Source organism: Salmo salar, chromosome 14, assembly GCF_965601325.2.
Source record: "Salmo salar chromosome 14, fSalSal1, whole genome shotgun sequence".
Lineage (NCBI taxonomy): Eukaryota > Metazoa > Chordata > Actinopteri > Salmoniformes > Salmonidae > Salmo > Salmo salar.
Window position 1 is genome coordinate 24,903,916 of NC_138304.1, and position 19,922 is coordinate 24,923,837.

Genomic DNA, 19,922 nt, shown 5'->3' on the forward strand with positions numbered 1-19,922 from the left:
TGTTACTTACTTTTGACCTTAAAACAAACAAACAATTACCTTCATAGACATACTGATTTACTCTGAATATGGAACGTAAAAATAAATACTATCATACATGTAAATATTTGTGCTTTTTCCTGTGTCAGGTTTATGCCCATTTCTATCACGTTTCTGGGAAGACCCAGATGCAGACAGTGTCGAAGTAACAAAAGTGTATTACTAGAACAGAGAGCCGGCAAAATGACAGGTCAGGGGCAGGCAGAGGTCAGTAACCCAGATTGGTGTCTAGAAGGTAAAGAACGGCAGGCAGTAGCAGGGTCAGGGCAGGCAGAGGTCAATAATCTAGTGTTGTGCGACAAGGTACAGAATGGCAGGCAGGCTCAGGGTCAGGCAGAATGGTCAAAACCGGGAAAACTAGAAAACAGAACCTAGAAACAGACAGGAGCAAGGGGGAAAACGCTGGTAGGCTTGACGAACAAAACGAATTGGCAACAGACAAACAGAGAACACAGGTATAAATACACTGGGGATAATGGGGAAGATGGGCGACACTTGGAGGGGGGTGGAGATGAGCACAAAGACAGGTGAAACAGATCAGGGTGTGATAGTTTCATTGCTTTTCAACATTCATTTATCTTTTTTACACAAGGCATGAACTGTGTTGCTATGGATTTGTCAGTAGCCTATCCATTGCTAACTCCCTCTTTGTGTTTCCTAACAGCTTTCAGCTCTGCCATCCACTCCCTGGACGGTGCCACCCTCCGCAGTGATTTTGTCTCCATCCTCAGGGAGTTTGGTAATCACTTTGTACAAGAGGCTGTGTATGGCTTCGAGGAGGCCTGCACTATCTGGTACCCCAACAAGCAGGTCCAGAGACAGCTGTGGCTGGAGTACCAGGACATCAGCAAAGGTAAGACCTCTAATTGATTGGAGAAACTGTACTGTAAAATCTAATGAACTGCTGGAGGGAACCCATTGATGGTTCATGTTCCAACATGTTCTTGACATGCAGTGAGAGTGGACAAAGCTAGGCCTTCTGCCTTCTAAACACAGTGCAAACACACAAATCAAATGAAATTGTATTTGTCACATGCGCCGAATACAACAGGTGTAGACTTAATCATGAAATGCTTACTTACAAGCCCTTAACCAACAATGCAGTTTTAAGAAAATAAGAGTTAAGAAAATATTTACTAAATAAACTAAAGTAAAAAAAGTAACAAAATAAAATAAAATAACAAGGCTATACACAAAGGGTACCGAAAAATAGTCATTGTGTGGGGGTACAGGTTATTCAAAGTAATTGAGGTAATATGTACATGTAGGTAGGGGTAAAGTGACTATGCATAGATAATAAACAGCGAGTAACAGCAGTGTAAAAACAAAAAGGGAGTTTGGTAATGCAATTCAAATAGTCTGGGTAGCCATTTGATTAATTGTTCATTAGTCTTATGGCTTGGGGGTAGAAGCTGTTAAGGAGCCTTTTGGACCTAGACTTGGCGCTCCCTTTACCACTTGCCGTGCGGTAGCAGAGAGAACAGACTATGACTGTTGACAAATGTTTGGGCCTTCATCTGACACCGCCTAGTACAGAGGTCCTGGATGGCAGGAAGCTTGGCCCCAGTGATGTATTGGGCTGTACGCACTACCCTCTGTAGCGCCTTACGGTCGGATGGCGAGCAGTTGCCATCGGTGATGCAACCAGTCAGGAAGCTTTCAAACTTTTTGAGGGTCTGGGGACCCATGCCAAATCTTTTCAGTCTCCTGAGGGGGAATAGGTGTTGTCATGCCCTCATCACGACTGTCTTAGTGTGACTGGACCATGATAGTTTGTTGGTGATATGGACACCAAGGAACTTGAAGCGCTCGACCCGCTCCATTACAGCCCCGTCGATGTGAATGGGGACGTGTTCGGCCTCCTTTTCCTGTAGTTCACAGTCATCTCCTTTGTCTTGATCATGTGAAGGAGAGGTTGTTATGCTGGCACCACACAGCCAGGTCTCTGACCTCCTCCTTAACCTCTTACATCTAGACGTTCCGCTAGCGGAACACCTGCTCCAATATCCAATGATAGGCGTGGCGCGAATTACAAATTCCTCAAAAATACAAAAACTTCAATTTTTCAAACATATGACTATTTCACAGCATTTTAAAGACAAGCCTCTCCTTTATCTAACCACACTGTCCGATTTCAAAAAGGCTTTACAGCGAAAGCAAAACATTAGATTATGTCAGCAGAGTACCAAGCCAGAAATAATCAGACACCCATTTTTCAAGCTAGCATATAATGTCACAAAAACCCAGAAGACAGCTAAATGCAGCACTAACCTTTGATGATCTTCATCAGATGACACACCTAGGACATTATGTTATACAATACATGCATGTTTTGTTCAATCAAGTTCATATTTATATCAAAAACCAGCTTTTTACATTAGCATGTGACGTTCAGAACTAGCATACCGCCCCGCAAACTTCCGGGGAATTTGCTAACAATTTACTAAATTACTCACGATAAACGTTCACAAAAAGCATAACAATTATTTTAAGAATTATAGATACAGAACTCCTCTATGCACTCGATATGTCCGATTTGAAAATAGCTTTTTGGTGAAAGCACATTTTGCAATATTCTAAGTACATAGCTCAGCCATCACGGGCTAGCTATTTAGACACCCGGCAAGTTTAGCCTTCACCAAAATCAGATTTACTATTATAAAAGTTTGATTACCTTTTGTTGTCTTCGTCAGAATGCACTCCCAGAACTGCTACTTCAATAACAAATGTTGGTTTGGTCCAAAATAATCCATCGTTATATCCGAATAGCGGCGTTTTGTTCGTGCGTCCCAGACACTATCCGAAATGGTAAATCAGGGTCGTGCGCATGGCGCAATTCGTGACAAAAAATGTCTAAATATTCCATTACCGTACTTCGAAGCATGTCAACCGCTGTTTAAAATCAATTTTTATGCAATTTATCTCGTAAAAAAGCGATAATATTCCGACCAGGAATCTCCTTTTCGGCAAACAGAGGAAAAATCACAAAGACGGGGGCGGCCAGGGCACGCGCCTAAGCCCACAGTCCCTTGATCGGCCACTTGACAAAGGCGATAATGTGTTTCAGCCTGGGGCTGGGATGACGACATTCTGTTTTTTCCCGGGCTCTGAGCGCCTATGGAAGACGTAGGAAGTGTCACGTTAGAGCAGAGATCCTTTGTAAAAGATAGAGATGGCAAAGAAGTTCAAGAAATGGTCAGACAGGCCACTTCCTGTAAAGGAATCTCTCAGGTTTTGACCTGCCATTTGAGTTCTGTTATACTCACAGACACCATTCAAACAGTTTTAGAAACTTTGGAGTGTTTTCTATCCAAAGCCAATAATTATATGCATATTCTAGTTACTGGGCAGGAGTAGTAACCAGATTAAATCGGGTACGTTTTTTATCCAGCCGTGAAAATACTGCCCCCTAGACATAACAGGTTAAAGCCTGTCTCATTGTTGTTGGTGATCAGGCCTACTACCATTGTGTCATCAGCAAACGTAACAATGGTGTTGGAGTCGTGCTTAACTACGCAGTTGTGGGTGAACAAGGAGTACAGGAGGGGACTAAGCAGACACCCCTGAGGGCCCCCCGTAATCTGTGGATCTGTTGGGGCGGTATTGCAGTGGGTCTAGGGTTTCCGGGATGATGGGACCCATGAGCAGCTTTTCAAAGCACTTCATAGCTACAGATGGGAGTGCTATGGGGTGGTAGTCATTTAGGCAGTTTACCTTGGCGTTCTTGGGCACAGGGACTATGGTGGCCTGCTTGAAACATGTAGGTATTACAGACTCGGTCAGGGAGAGGTTGAAAATGTCCGTGAAAAAGTTTCACATCGGCTACGGAGAGCGTGATCACACAGTCGTCCAGAACAGCTGGTGCTCTCATACATGCTTCAGTGTTGCTTGCCTCGAAGCGAGCGGAAAATGCATTTCGCCCGTCTGGTAGGCTCGCGTCACTGTGCAACTCGCAGCCACTGGGTTTCCCTTTGTAGTCCTTACTAGTTTGCAAACCCTGCCACATCCGACGAGCGTCAGAGCCGGTGTAGTAGGATTAAATCTTAGTCCTGTATTGACACTTTGCCCATTTGATGGTTCATCTGAGGGCATAGAGGGATTTGTTATCAGCATCCGGATTACTGTCCCGCTCCTTGAAAGAGGCAGCTCTAGCCTTTAGCCCGGTGCATATATTTTGCCTGTAATCCATGGCTTCTGGTTGGGATATGTACGTACGGTCACTGTGGGGACGACATCATCAATGCACTTATTGATGAAGCCGGTGACTGAGGTGGTATACTCCTCAATGCCATCGAATGAATCCCGGAACATATTCCAGTCTGTGCTAGCAAAACAGTCCTGCGTCATCTGACCACTTCTGTATTGAGCGAGTCACTGGTACTGCTTGTAAGCAGAAATCAGGCGGATAGAACTGTGTCATATTTGCCAAATGGAGGGCGAGGGAGAGCTTTGTATGCGTCTCCGTGTGTGGAGTAAAGGTGGTCTAGAGTTTTTTTTCCTCTGGTTGCACATGTGACATACTGGTAGAAATTAGGTCAAACGGATTTAGGTTTGCCTGCATTAAAGTCCTCGGACAGTAGGAGCACTGCTTCTGGATGAGTGTTTTCTACTTTGCTCATGGCCTTATACAGCTGGTTGAGTGCGCTCTTAGTGCCAGCATCGATTTGTGGGGGTAAATAGACTGATACGAAAACAATTTATGAAAACTCTCTTGTTAGATAGTGTGGACTACAGCTTATCATGGGGTACTCTACCTCAAGTGAGCAAAATCTCGAGACTTCCTTAATATTAGAGATTGCGCACCAGCTGTTATTGTCAAATAGACACAAACCACCACCCCTCGTCTTACCGGCGGTAGCTGCTCTGTCTTGCTGATGCATGGAAAAAACATCTAACTGTATATTAACCATGTCATCGTTCAGCCACGACTCGATGAAACATAAGATATTGCAGTTTTTAATGTCCCGTTGGTAGGATAGTCTCGAACGGAGTTCATCCAGTTTATTCTCCAGTGATTGCATGTTGGCCAATAGGACGGATGGTAAAGGCCGGTTACCCACTCGCCGGCGAATTCACACAAGGCACCCGGATCTGCGGCTCCAACATAATTTAGATGAAATGTAGTAATTTGGAGAAATTGTATTTTATGTATAAGTCATTCGCTTTCGCTTTTAAAATAATGGAAAGTCCCTCTCAAAGAAGGGTTTGACGGATGGATAGAATGTACGGATGGATTGAGTCCCAGCAATTTGTTACTGTAGTTTTTCATAACCCAGTTTTCTGTAGAAAAAATGTAAGCTGTCTGTTTTAACCACATGAAAGAGTGATTTCATGTGGAATTCCTACTCTGTCAGCAATCCATATTTTTACCTGTAGTTGTTTCCCCACCCAGACAAAGCCAGATAATGAATGACCCCTCTTTCCCCTGTGTTTCAGTCCAGTAACTTCACCACCATTGTTTCCTTTGGTTGAATCGACCACTTTGCCTTCCTCCCAAGGACATTGCCTCACAATTTACAGAACGTTACCACTTCTGACAGATGGCTTTAAATGACTGAGTTTTCCATCCGCATGAAAACTCCATTATTCTTCATTTTCTCACTCTGTGACATTGCTACAGACACTATTACACGATTACATACAAAAGGCAATGGTTTTTTTTAAACGCTATTTTGTGAATTCGCTTTACACAGCGCAATGTTGGTTCTTCTAGAGCAGGGAATGAAAAATTATGTGACTGGAACTATGCTACTATATGAACGTTTTGATTCCTGGGACATAGGCCTAACTTCTAAAGAGAGATTTCTTAAAAATCATATTTTTTTTGCAAAGTTACAGAATTTCCATAAAAGTCCTGCACTTTTGATGGGAGTAATGAGCTCACTGGAGACTATGGTGATCCATGTTCTAGCCTTTGCTCCATATATCAGAGCGCCTCTGGATTTGGCGTTAGTCTGCTAATAATTGTTGCATGTTTTGGGAGTTCCGTCAGCAGACATAATACGACTTATTTATATGTGGCAATGTATGAGAAGTTATGGCCAAGTAATGACATACTTGGAGTGAAATCTTTTGATAAAACATTCATGAAAAACTGGTCCAAGGTGTTCATATTAGGTTTTAGCTTAATTTAATTTTTAAAAAATGAATTCAAAATGTAAAAGAACTTGAAAAAAACACTCTATAGTCTGTTTGAGTAAATAATGTATTGAAATGATCATTTTTTAATTCCCTTCCTGTAGGTGTGAATGCTTGAAAATCCAAAACACAGGCACATTATCATTAGATCATAAACAATAAGCCAACCGTAGTTCATTAGTTTTGATCAGTATGCATTTTTCAAACAGTGAAGGATATCATATTCAATCCTCATGATTAATGATATCATTTTAGATGAATATAATGTAATGAACAGATAGAGACAAGATAAGCACTGTCTACTGTATGAGAAATAACCTAGAACCTCAATTTATGAGAAACTAAACATATAAAAAAACACAGTACCACATACTGTAGTATTGTACATTTTTACACATTTTAGCATTGTTCTGAGGTCTTGGAGACAGTGAAGTAGCACACCTGAAAGCACCTGAACATCAACAACAGTACGTCTGAATAATGAGCTACATTAAACCCAAGGTCCATCTGTTTTAAAAGGCTACTGACCTCTGTCATTTTGAATTAGATCACTTGCTGTCTGGCTCAAAGCTGTGCTTTCACCCAAAGACTAGTGTCAGGGTCATTATGTAAAGTCAAGCCAAGGCTCTGATTAACACAGACAACAAACAGGAAAAACAGTCCTTATTTATTCCATATATAAAGCAACTCAGCTATTAAAACAATGCTGTATTATTCTACTCAGACAGTGTGAGGATCAGAGGTTGAGGAATAGTGAAATGTATGGAGTTGAAAGAGTACGGAGTTGACACAGTACGAAGTTGACTGATTAGGGAGGTGACTGTCACTGCACAACCTGCACTGCTCTCCACGCTCAACCCTCCGCATGTTTCTTCCTGAGGGGTGACAGAATATCTACCACTTATCCAGGATGTTTTCTCTCTCTTCTCCTGCTCTCCCGGTCCCCCATGCTGCACATGCTGGCTGGCTGACAGGCAGGTCAGAGGGTAACGGCTAAGCATGGCCCAGGTGTCTGTGCAGGCTCTGCAGCCTGAGGCAATAGCAGGAAGGAGGGTAGCGATGAGAAGGGGATGCTATGGGTGCTCCGCATAGTACTGCATGTACGGTGGAAAGAGAACTTTGGCCTTAGACCGTCCTACCTCTTCTGGCCTCTCTCTGTCAGGTGCAGTGTGGGGTTTGTATGAGGTGGTGTGCAGGCATCTTGCAGAGCAGACAGGGTGATGAATGTGCGCTTCATGCTCAGTGGTGAGACAATTAGAGAGAGCGTGAAGCAGATGTCTTCGACTTCAAGCTTGATGTCTTCAGAAGGTTTGTAGCAGAAGAAGAGAGGGCTAATCTCACTTGTCAAATATAAATAACTTGCACATTGCGAGAAAACTTAGAAAAGGGTAAACAAAGTCTGGCGCTTGCTCTTACAGTCTTTGACGATTAACTTAATGTATGTACTTTTTGAAGGAAATTCTGCACTGTGCACAGTTGAATATGATAAGCAAGTGATGGCTTGAAAAAGTGCCAAAGGCTGCATAAAACAAGCCTTGAATAGCCTCTTCCCTCTGAGTAGTAAATGGATGTGATAAGCACGCACACACACACACACACACACACACACACACACACACACACACACACACACACACACACACACCACACACACACACACACACACACACACACACACACACACACACACACACACACACACACACACACACACACACACACACACAGTTTAATGTCAAGCGTAGGCTATGTGAGGCACAATTTCCTTGCTCAGCAGAAAAACAATCTAAGGCTGTAATATCTCCATAAGAGCAGGGGCCTAAAAGATATGAATACCATTTTGAGTCAGCCAGTTTGAATCATAACCCCAAGAGGCCCTTCCAATCCCCCCTGCTGCACTCTCATCGAAACCCAGACACAAAACAAGATCCCATCCATTATGTATTGTAATTGCCAAAACCCAGTCTGTTTTAATCCTAGTTAACATGATCCGTTTCATCAGCCTTTACCCTCGGCTTAAGAGAAGTTAAACCCCACATCCCACCTTAAGTTGAAGTGTTCAAGGTCATCCCCTTGACGATTCATTTAAAATGTTGATTCCAACAGGAGAGTTTCTGGCAACCCCCAATTTTCCTGTTGTTTTTGTTAGTCCTACAGAGCAGAAGAGTAGGGTTGTGAGGTTTTGGATAGGACATCAGTTTAGGATTTCTGCCCTGGCTGTCTTGAGGTAATTCAGAGTAATGTGTGTCTCTGCTTGTCCTTCGGCTGAAGGGCACTACCTCTCAACACCCTCTGGACTTTGAGTTAACATAGATGAGCAAATAGGAGATTTGTCCTTCACACTGCCTTTTGGTGGCCTTTAGACGTAAGAATTTATGACTCCTTTTTTCTCTCTTTCGCTGTATCACGCTTTTTGCTGCTGGATAATTCATCAGATCAAATCATTGAAGTTTGCCATTTCAATGTTATACAGCTCAATCAAAATGGAAGCATTTGACTGGTTGTTGAATACATTCATTATAAGTCTTGGAACTAAATCATGTTGAATAAAGTGTGTAGGCTAAGTGCTTTTGCCTAATAATATGAGATAACTGGAGAACGCAATGTTGTTGCACTTAATTAATAATTGATTAAATGTCAAAGCCTGTGTCTGGCTGTAGGGAATGCTAGCTAGAGTTTCTTTCATTTTTGAAAGATAGCATGTGTTTTAAAGAGCTTTACTCAACTTACACTGCGTTGCTATGTGATATAAATGTCATTCCCACTGAGCTTTCAGAGGCTTGTTGGAGAGAAGTATCTACTGGAATGTCTTAGTGGTAAATTCATCACGTTCACAACACCTTCAGAATTGTAAATCCATTGCTTTGTAATCTTCCCACACTGCTTGAGTCCCTTTTAATTATGATCAAGGCACATCACTTATTATTGTCTTTTTGCTATGAGGAGCTATGGGACACCGTTGTGCATATTAATCAGACTAAGGCAGCATCCCAAATGGTACCCTATTACCTACATAGTACCCTACTTTTGGCCAGGGTCCAACCAAAATTAGGGCACTATGTAGGGAATATGGTACCATTTGGGATGCAACCTTAGACTAGGTTTTATCGTTAATGAACAATCACATGACAGACCAATCCAAATCCCTTAAGCGTTAAACAAAGAAGCTGGGATTACTAAGTCATTTGCACAGAAAAATAGCAACTATAATAAGAAACTTTATATCCAAGTGCATGTCATTGTGCATTTAGTAACAGTTGTAAGGAACAAATCCCCTTGAAGAAATTATATTGCCTGGACATATAATATAGTGATGTAGGCATAACCAAAACGCTGAATTATCCCCAGCACTTGCAACTGGTATATATTTCAAACAGAATACATTTGATACTGTATTTTTGCATGCAAATGCATACATGTGTTGAGCACTGTAAATAGGATTTCAACATAGGCTTAGAGTAATAGCAGCCAAAGTTATTGTCTGACGTCGCTGTATTGCACCTATTGGTAGTCATTATATCAAACAACCATCACCAGGCAATTGCTGGTTATAGTTGATTGCTTCCTAGTCATAGTTAAATGTTTTAGAATGTAATTTCACAGCATTTCCAATCCAGCATTTGCATAATGTAATAGATTTTTGCTGCTTTGGTAATCAATGCTTGCTCTTTCATATTGCGAATGGTGATCTTACACTTAACTCTTAATTAGAAGTCATATCTCATGGAAGAACTTCATGTAATATAAGTAAAATAATATATAGTACAATATTCTGAAGCACATGAAATCCATGAACGAGGAAATGCAAAAATGTAGATACATCTTTAGAGGGAATATTAGTCATGTGGAAATGTCTTGGAGATGCCTTGTTTACTGATAATGGTGTGTGTGTATGTACAACTGTGTGTATGCATGTGTGTGTATGCCTGCTTGCTTCCGTGCATGTGTGTTTTGGTGTGGAGAGCAGCTAGTTTCAGTGAACTGGTCTGGTGCCCCAGCAAATGAAGAGTGATGAGAGCACTGCTAGAAGCTTTTCATCAAGGCCACTAGCACTTTGAGCAATGTGTTATCAACACAATCCAGGGCTCTGATTGGCTGACACTGATCTATGAGCTGTTGGTTTAGCTGCTCATCGTGTATGGATTTATTTCTCCCTTCAGTGTCTTGAGGCAAAAAGATAGAGGGGTGATATAAATACATGATTTCACATATATTACAATTTTGCATTAAAGCACAGTCATGCATCAAATATATGAGCCATTTAATAGTGAATCTTATCTCATTAACTGGGAGATTCCTTTGAAAATACGCTTTAATAGAAAAGTTTATGGATTCATTTTAATTGTGCCAGTGAGTCCAACACACTTTTGTGCTTCTTCAACAAAGTCATAGGGAATAATATTCTACTTCTTGCGTATTGCATTATTGACCATAATTGACATAAAAGACAGTATAAGCTTCCTGTCCTAGGGGTATAAGTCTATCTGCTTCCTCAAATAGACCCTGGGTCGATCCAAAATGCTACAAACTGCAAAGCTTCAAACATAGCCCCTCTATGAGAAGTGACGTGGATTTTCACATAGCTCAAGCATGCCGAAGTGATTCCTATGCGTCTCTGTGTGTGAAGGAGCAACAGTATCAGGCACCCACTGTTAATCCTGTTTTCTCAGAAAAACCATGGAGTTTGTCAGGTCAGGCCATACATATGAAATAGTAGATGCCAGTCATATAACATATTCAAACATGTTCAAAATACTGTCATAAATATACAAATATCCTGTAAATTCTTTACATTTACTCAGTAATGCCTGGTGTTGAAACAACTGAAATGGCTGATTGCAGGGTGTCGTCATTATTTGCTGATATAACTGCTGCAGATTCAGAATGTGTCCAATTTTCCTATTGTCTTATAACATATTTCCACCACACTGAAAATCTGCAGTAATTTGATCATAATTAACATAGCTGATTTGCATGTCAAAATGAATGAGGGCATTGTACCTCCTGTCTGAATTGGGCAACCTAATGAATGTTCTAATCGAAGGAGAGGGCAGGAAAAACACTAGCTCTTCTTTCAGGGTGAAATGCTTACCAAAAAATATAAGACAAGATAAATCGAGACACATTTTTCCTGCCTGAGTTTTCCTCCCCCTTGTTTGGCGATGTTGTGCAGCATAATTGCCCTCTACAGGCCTATTTGACCACTGCATGCTTTGCCGTTGAGAGGAAGAGGGAAACTGCTTATTCACACAGTTTGCCTATGCCAGTGATATATGGCTTGAGATGGCATAGCATAGTCTCTTTTGCTCCTTTTATTGAATTCTAAATTGATGAAGAGATATTAACCGTGTTTGCTTACAGAGATGTGGCTTTATCTTTGTGATTTCTTCTCTGTCAAATGATCCCTAAGAACGAGGAGAAACTTTAGACTTTAAGCAGCAGATTTAAGGAGCAGCAGCTCTCCTCATCTCCTCTCAAGGTGTCCAATCTTCACAACAGAAGCTCTCGAGAGTCAAAATGTTCGCGTCATTTCATTAAGATATAAGGATCAGCATCATAGAGATATTCAATAAAAGTAACGGATTCAACCCCTTATCAATGTTGGTGTCTTGAAGGAGTTGTCCAAAATCGTGTGACATAAAACATTACTTTTCTGTCCTTGAATGTATAGCAGTGTAAGTTGTCGTTATATCATACATTAAGCATTAATCAGTTAAATTCTACATTGAACTAGAACCCTGTAAAAATCCTGGATCTATGTAGCTGTTGGACAGTTTTTTTGTATAGAGATCTCAGAAATGCAGTGTTACTACTTAACTTTTTGTGTCTCCTTATGTTACATGGTGAAAACAGTTTTCATGGCACACAAATCCAAAATAATAGAAGCATTCCATTTTTCAAATTCATTTAACTGAAAGAGTCACCTTACTTTCATAGTTAAAACCTAATATTGATACTGCCATTAACGTGGTTCTTCAATAATTATGCATAATACTTGTTGGATGTGCGTTTGGTGTCGAGCTGTTTAATTACGCCGTGATATTTTCGCACATCATCATCTGATTCAGGAAAGACAAACAGCTGTTGTGATAGCGCAAGCAATGCAACAGTAGCCCAAGTCCTGGGAAAAAAGGCATTTGCAAGGAAATATCCAGAATATTTTAGTGTCTCATTCGTTAAACTGGTGCAGACAGTTGTGCCTGGATATAAGTTGGATCTAATATCCCTAGCGAATTGAGGTTGATCATCTGTTGTTGTCTGCTTGATTTACAGCGGGTTCTCGTTGCGATTTAACAAAGAAAGCATCAAGGTAATGAGTTCATATTTTCATATGTTTTGTGCCTCGGATTGTTTACTGTGCGCAATTGTGCAGGATAGAATATTGCACAACATCCAACACTCGTCCTATTAATTATTCTGGATATAATGACTACAAATTACATAGCCTAGTGGGCTTATTCCCAATATTATCTGGTAATGAAATAACAAGACAAATACATTTTGTTTTCCATGTTATACCTGCAATTTTAAACAATACAAAGGCTTGAAGTATCCTATTTGAATTTGGAGCTCAGAAGTTTAGCTACTTGTCACACCCTGATCTGTTTCAACTGTCTTTGTGATTGTCTTAACCCCCCCCCCCCAGGTATCGCCCATCTTCCCCATTATTCCCTGTGTATTTATACCTGTGTTCTCTGTTTGTTTGTTGCTAGTTCGTTTTGTTTCGTCAAGCCTACCAGCAGTTTTCCCTCTGCTCCTGTCTCTCGATTGTTCCTGTTTCCTAGTTTTCCCGGTTTTGACCATTCTACCTGAGCCTGCCTGCCATCTTGTACCTTTGCCCCACCTTTCTGGATTACTGACCTTTGCCTGCCCTGAGCCTGCCATCCTGTACCTTTTCCCCATCTATCTGGATTACTGACCTCTGCCTGCCCTTGACCTGCTTTTTTCCTGCACCTGTTCGATTAATAAACTGTTGTTACTTCGACGTTGTCTTACCTGAAACGTGATAGTACGAACTCACCATGACTGACCCAGTAGACTCGGACCAGCTGCGCAACACCAACTCCTCAACACGATCTCCTCCCAAGGAGCCACCATTGGTAGGCACGAGGAATTGCTTCGTGGCTTTATGGAAGGGGTCCAAACCTTGGCCGAGCGCCATGACCGGGCGTTGGACATCTTGCTGGAGCAATTCCGTGGGTTGGCTGGGAGGCATGCTACTACAACGGTAACCTCACAGCCCCTCAGTAACTCGGCTGTTAGCAGTGCCGCCTCACCGGTCACTTCACCTTCCCGGGAGCCCCGTTTACCTCCCCCGGAACGCTTCAATAGAAAGCCGGGCACCTGTCGGGCGTTTCTAGCTCAGTGTGCCCTCATCTTCGAGTTTCAGCCCTCCTCCTTCCCCTCGGACCTCTCTAAGAAAGCATACCTTATCACACTGATCTTTGGGATGGCGCTCACCTGGGCTACAGCTGTATGGGAGTAACAGCCGGCCATATGCGTCAGTCTAGAGGTGTTTGTGGGAGAGGTCAAGAAGGTGTTTGATGCCCCATTCTCCGGGAGAGAGGCTGCCCAGAAGCTACTCCAGCTTCGGCAGGACTCCCGCAGTGTGGCAGACTATGCGGTGGATTTCCGCATGTTGACAGCTGAGAGTGCCTGGAACCAGGAAGCGCTGTTCGACATGTTCCTACACGGAGTCTCGGAGGAGGTCAAGGACGAGCTTGCAGCCCGGGAATTACCGATGGATCTCGATTCCCTCATCGCCTTGACCATCAGGATTGGATTATCAACCCCTGCCTGCCATTGACCTGCTTTTTGCCTGCCCCTGTTCTATTAATAAACTGTTACTTCGTTACTTCGACGTTGTCTGCGTCTGGGTCTTACTTTAAACGTGATACTACTAGAATATGCCTACCTTGAAAATCGGACATTTCCACAATTTGTTGCTTGAAAAGTCCTTGTAGTTATTGTAGCCAATTTATAAGTTCTCCTGCTCCCTTATAATTATCCGTGATTTCATTTTTTATCAGTTTTTGTGAGAGATGTGGCCCCTTTTGTTTTTTTTCCTCGCTGCTTCAATTGAATGGTGTTGTGCTACTCTTTTGCAGTAAAACTATGTGTGGTTATTATGAGGACGACAACATCTAATGTTGGCTTCAACTTGGCTTTTCATATAAATCCTTCCATTACATTTTTTTCTTGTTTTTGGTTGCTTTCTCATTATAAAAACAGCGATGGTGAGACTAATTCTGCCACTATTCATGGCTTTATGTGTGCCTGCATCGGCCAAATAGGCTACAGAAAAATCACCATGCAAACATCCAATCTATTTAGTCAGGCAATGACCACATTATTCTCACATAATTTATGTCATAATAATTTGAATATCAAGACCTATCACAAGCTTGTCATTGACTCACGTTCATATGATGACACATGTATTGACATGTATGATGATTTCTGTATTATACTTATGCTAAAATGTTTATTCTATTCAACTGAGCCATTAACTTTTCTGTTCGTATCCTTATCTTTTATTATTTGTTATTTTTGTTGATTATTGAGAAGGAACCTGCAAGTAAGCATTTTGTTGGACAATGTATATCATGTGTATCCTGTACAACAACTAATAAAACTTGAAACATGCATTTCCGTTTCTTGTGCATGATCCATACCTTCAGGCTCTGATCAGGCCCTACACCCAAACAAGGGCACTGGGTTCATCCACCACTGGCCTGCTGGCCCCCCTACCTCTGAGGAAGCACAGTTCCCGCTCAGCCCAGTCAAAACTGTTCGCTGCTCTGGCACCCCAATGGTGGAACAAGCTCCCTCACGACGCCAGGACAGCGGAGTCAATCACCACCTTCCGGAGACACCTGAAACCCCACCTCTTTAAGGAATACCTAGGATAGGATTAAGTAATCCTTCTAACCCCCCCCCCCCCCCCCCCTTAAAATATTTAGATGCACTATTGTAAAGTGGTTGTTCCACTGGATATCATAAGGTGAATGCACCATTTTGTAAGTCGCTCTGGATAAGAGCGTCTGCTAAATGACTTAAATGTAAATGTAAATCTTTGACATCAGAAGGCAGCTCTCTGAGACTGTGTGGTGTGATGTCACTGATGTGTCAAGGCTTCTGGCAGTGCCAGCTGAGTTTGTTACGTATTGTGACTCATGGCAGTGGACACATAGTCCTAATATAGAATGTCAACATTGACTTTGACGGAGTAACAGCTGTCAACTGTGACAGAGAAGACATCTGCGATAATTCAAACTGATTATGCGGCTATGATTACCAGGCTTATTCATTTAATAATCTCATTATTCGTAGTTTCGGATTCTTTGAAGTCCTTGCCCATAGCTGTTCTCTTGACATGAAATCAGAACTTTCTTTGAGCTCATGTCCAGTAGGTGTGTGGGGGGGGGGGGGGGGGGTTCAATACAGTTGCGATATTATTTTGGAACGATAGTCGGCTGTACCTGCGCCAAAACTCTGGTATTTATCATCCTTTAGCTTTTCTCCATCTTTTTTTAAAATAGTGAGCCAACATGTTTTCAACTCTTATATTTCAATGACTGATCAAAACTATTTTTCTCATGCTGTCTCTTGAGTTCCTGAACCATGCATGGGGGGTCTTGAATGGGGCTCTTGAATGAGCGTCACTCCAAGAGTAGTATATATTTAATAACCGGCAGAGTGCCAGCAATCAATTATATCTGCAGAGTCCATCCACACTTGTTGATTTTTTTTCTTTACTGACGTGGAGATACTCTGAGACACTTGGCCTTATTGGAACAAAGGGAATAGTGGTAGGAAAATATTGCATAATGCATGCATCGTTGCCCTCCTTCCTAAGCACGCGTGGTTGGTAATATGGAAAATGCCCAACGTGAAGATATGGGCGCAAGGTCAAACCACCTAATACAAGATGGCAAGCTCACAGTATGTTGGCTGGTATCGTCTTGAGATACAGCTGGAGTTTACATGTGGATTGGAAGACTTGCGTAGATGTTGACATTGACCCTTGGAGATCCCTGCTGTCTTGTTTTAGTCATCCCAGTAGGATTAGGGGTCTAAGCATTATTCACATATAGTATGTGCTAATTTGCATATTTTTCATTGAAACGTTTGATTGTAAATGGTCAAATCAAAGGTATTTTAATCTCTTGTTGTCAATAATAGAAGACTTTAGTCATGTGATTCATTCCTCTTGGCTTATCAAATGAAACAATTACGAACCCAAAGATTATTCTCGAGCAGCTTGAAGATTTGGCTGTGAATTCTGTTATCACCTTCCTCATGTGTCAAAATGTGAAAATCACTTGACGTTCCTTTTACAGGAAGGCTGAATGTTAACAAGATTTAGCAAGCACTCATGACTTGATTATTTGTTACTGTTTAGAGGCACAGTTTGTAATTGATTTTGTAAGTACCAAGTAAACATTAACAGTGGTATCACTTACAGGTACAACAAGCTACCGTAATGTATGCAATATTTAGGAAATACATTTTGTAAAAAAAACAAGGAAAAATAAGAACGAAGAAAAACACCAGCTCAACCTTCACAAAGGCTAGGTTTTTGTGCTGGCTAGAATGTAAATTCAGAAAATGTATATATACATAATTCTCTCTGTGTACTTTCCCTTTTTCCAATTATATTTAGATTTAGACTGTATTAGAATCCCCATTAGCTGACGCCAATGGCAACAGTTAGTCTTACTGGGGTACGAAAAATACATTACAATTTACATACATTTAAAACATTAGCATGTAGTGTGAGTGTGTGTGCATCTATTAGTTACACATACATGTCAGTACATACACACAAAAAGTAGATCATATGGTCACATAAAACAAGAAGTGATGCAGTCAGTCTTTCCTCAACTCTTATCCAAGAGTGACTGGCATGCATAGTATTAATATTAGCCCTCGGATTACAATGAAGAGCAAATTGTGCCTCTCTGTTCTGGGACAACTACAGCTTAATTGACTTAATATGACTGGACAATAATCAAGATATGGTAAAACTAGAGCCTGCAGGACTTGCTTTATGGAGTGTGGTGTAAAATACAGCACTCTCCCCTACTTTGCATCTATATGTTTTGACCATGACAATTTGCAATCTAAGGCAACACCAAGTAATTTAGTCTTCTCAACTTGCCCAACAGCCACACCATTCTTTGCCGGATTCAGCTGAGGTCTAGAACTTACGGAATGATTTATACAAAATACACTGCTCTCAGTTTATTACTGGCCACCCATTCTAAAATTTACTGCAACTCTTTAGGGTTGCAGTGACTTTACTAGCTGTGGTTGCTGATGTGTATAGGGTTGAATCATCAGCATATATGGACACACAGGCTTTGTTTAATGCCAGTGTCAGGTCATTGGTAAAAATAGAAAAGAGTAGAGGACCAAGAGAGCTGCCATGGGTACACCACACTTTACATGTTTAACATTAGATAAGCTTCTATGAATTAAAACCCTCTGTGTTCTATTAGATAGATAGCTCTGAATCCACAATATGGCAGAGGTTGAAAAGCTATAACACATACACTACCGTTCAAAAGTTTGGGGTCACTTACAAATTTCCTTGTTTTTGAGAGAAAAGCCAATTTTTTTGGCCATTAAAATAACATTAAATTGATCAGAAATACAGTGTAGACATTGTTAATGTTGTAAATGACTATTGTAGCTGAAAACGGCAGATTTTGTATGGAATTTCTACATAGGCGTAAAGAGGCCCATTATCAGCAACCATCACTCCTGTGTTTCAATGGCACGTTGTGTTAGCTAATCCAAGTTTATCATTTTAAAAGGCTAATTGATCATTAGAAAACACTTTTGCAATTATGTTAGCACAGCTGAAAACTGTTGTGCTGATTTAAGGAAGCAATAAAACTGGCCTTCTTTAGACTAGTTGAGTATCTGGAGCATTTGTGGGTTCGATTACAGGCTCAAAATGGCCAGAAATTAAGAACTTTCTTCTGAAACTCGTCAGTCTATTCTTGTTCTGAGAAATGAAGGCTATTCCATGTGAGAAATTGCCAAGAAACTGAAGATCTCATACAACGCTGTGTACTACTCCCTTCACAGAACAGCACAAACTGTCTCTAACCAGAATGGAAAGAGAAGTGGTAGGCCGCGCTGCACAACTGAGCAAGAGGACAAGTACTTTAGAGTGTCTAGTTTGAGAAACAGACGCCTCACAAGTCTTCAACTGGCAGCTTCATTAAATAGTACCAGCAAAACACCAGTCTCAACATCAACAGTGAAGAGGCGACTCCGGGATGCTGGCCTTCTAGGCAGAGACCTCTGTCCAGTGTCTGTGTTCTTTTGCCCATCTTAATCTTTTATTTTTATTGGCCAGTATGAGATATGGCTTTTTCTTTGCAACCCTGTCTAGAAGGCCAGCAGTAGATTACAATCAAGTTGTTTAAACCACTAACTTAAGAAGTTATAATTTGTTAACTTAAAAAACATAGTTTATGTGACTTCTGATTTAGATTTGAGTCAATACCACATAAACATTTGAAGTAATAGTGACTTTTCATTGACTTTGAGTTCCACTTACTAGACATATTTGTAGTAAAAATGCCTCGGGGTTTACAGTGTAAACTCACGTTGCTAGTCATACAATGCAATAGCAACCTATTATAAAAAAAACGAATAAACCTACAGCACAAGAACACACTATTTTTGTCAGGTGTTCAAAGCATTAGTAAAGTTCACCTTGTATGGTGCAGGTCCAAGGGATTAACTCCCTGTGATTAATTGCGTTATGTCTTGTGCAGCTTGCAATAGATTCGAATCACACGTTGGAGAGATTGGACAACTGCTGAAAGAAGTGCTGTGAATATGAATGCTTGTGGTTCTGGCCCACCTACAGACTACACACTGATGAGGAGGCATATGACAATAAGAGCAGAAGAAAATAAAAGGTGAAGTTTAGTTGAACAGTACTGAAAATGCATATGGAGTTGGTATTTTGCAATTATGCACCAGAGATCAATGCAAAATTCAGATTAGAAGCAGAATTGACTCCCTCTCTGTGCTTCAGGAGATAAGTGTAATGCGTGCATCAAATCAAATTGTATTAGTCACATGCGCCGGATACAACAGGTATTCAATACAACAGGTAAATACAACCTTACAGTGAAATGCTTACCTACGAGCCCCTAACCAACAATGCAGTTGTTGAGTAAGAATAAGAAATAAAAGTAACAAGTAATTAAAGAGCAGCAGTAAAATAACACTAGCGAGACTATACACAGGGGGCACCGGTACAGAGTCAATGTGCGGGGGCATCGGTTAGTTGAGGTAATATGTGGGGGGCAATGCAAATAGTCTGGGTATCCATTTGATTAGATGTTCAGAAGTCTTATGGCTTGGGGCTAGAATATATTTAGAAGCCTCTTGGACCTAGACTTGGCGCTCTGGTACCGCTTGCCGTGCGGTAGTAGAGAGAACAGTCTATGACTAAGGTGGCTGGAGTCTTTGAACATTTTTAGGGCCTTCCTCTGACACCGCCTGTTATAGAGGTACTGGATGGCAGGAAGCTGGGCCCCAATGATGTACTGGGCCGTTTGGACTACCATCTGTAGTGCCTTGTGGTCGAAGGCCAAGAAGTTGCCATATCAGGCAGTGATGCAACCAGTCAGGAATGCACTAGATGTTGCAGCTGTAGAACCTTTTGAGGATCTGAGGACCCATGCCAAATCTTTTCAGTCTCCTGAGGGTGA

At 41.3% G+C, this 19,922-nt stretch overlaps 1 protein-coding gene across 5 annotated transcripts in view; it reads left to right on the forward strand.

Annotated features, from left to right (window-relative positions):
- LOC100380755 (astrotactin-1) overlaps positions 1-19,922 on the forward strand; it is a 299,659-nt gene that overhangs the window by 184,488 nt on the left and 95,249 nt on the right. For all 5 annotated transcript variants that reach the window (XM_014140030.3, XM_014140032.3, XM_014140031.3 and 2 more), the window contains one exon: positions 704-892. In XM_014140030.3, the coding sequence (XP_013995505.1) occupies positions 704-892 (189 nt within the window). The remainder of the gene's footprint in view (positions 1-703; positions 893-19,922) is intronic.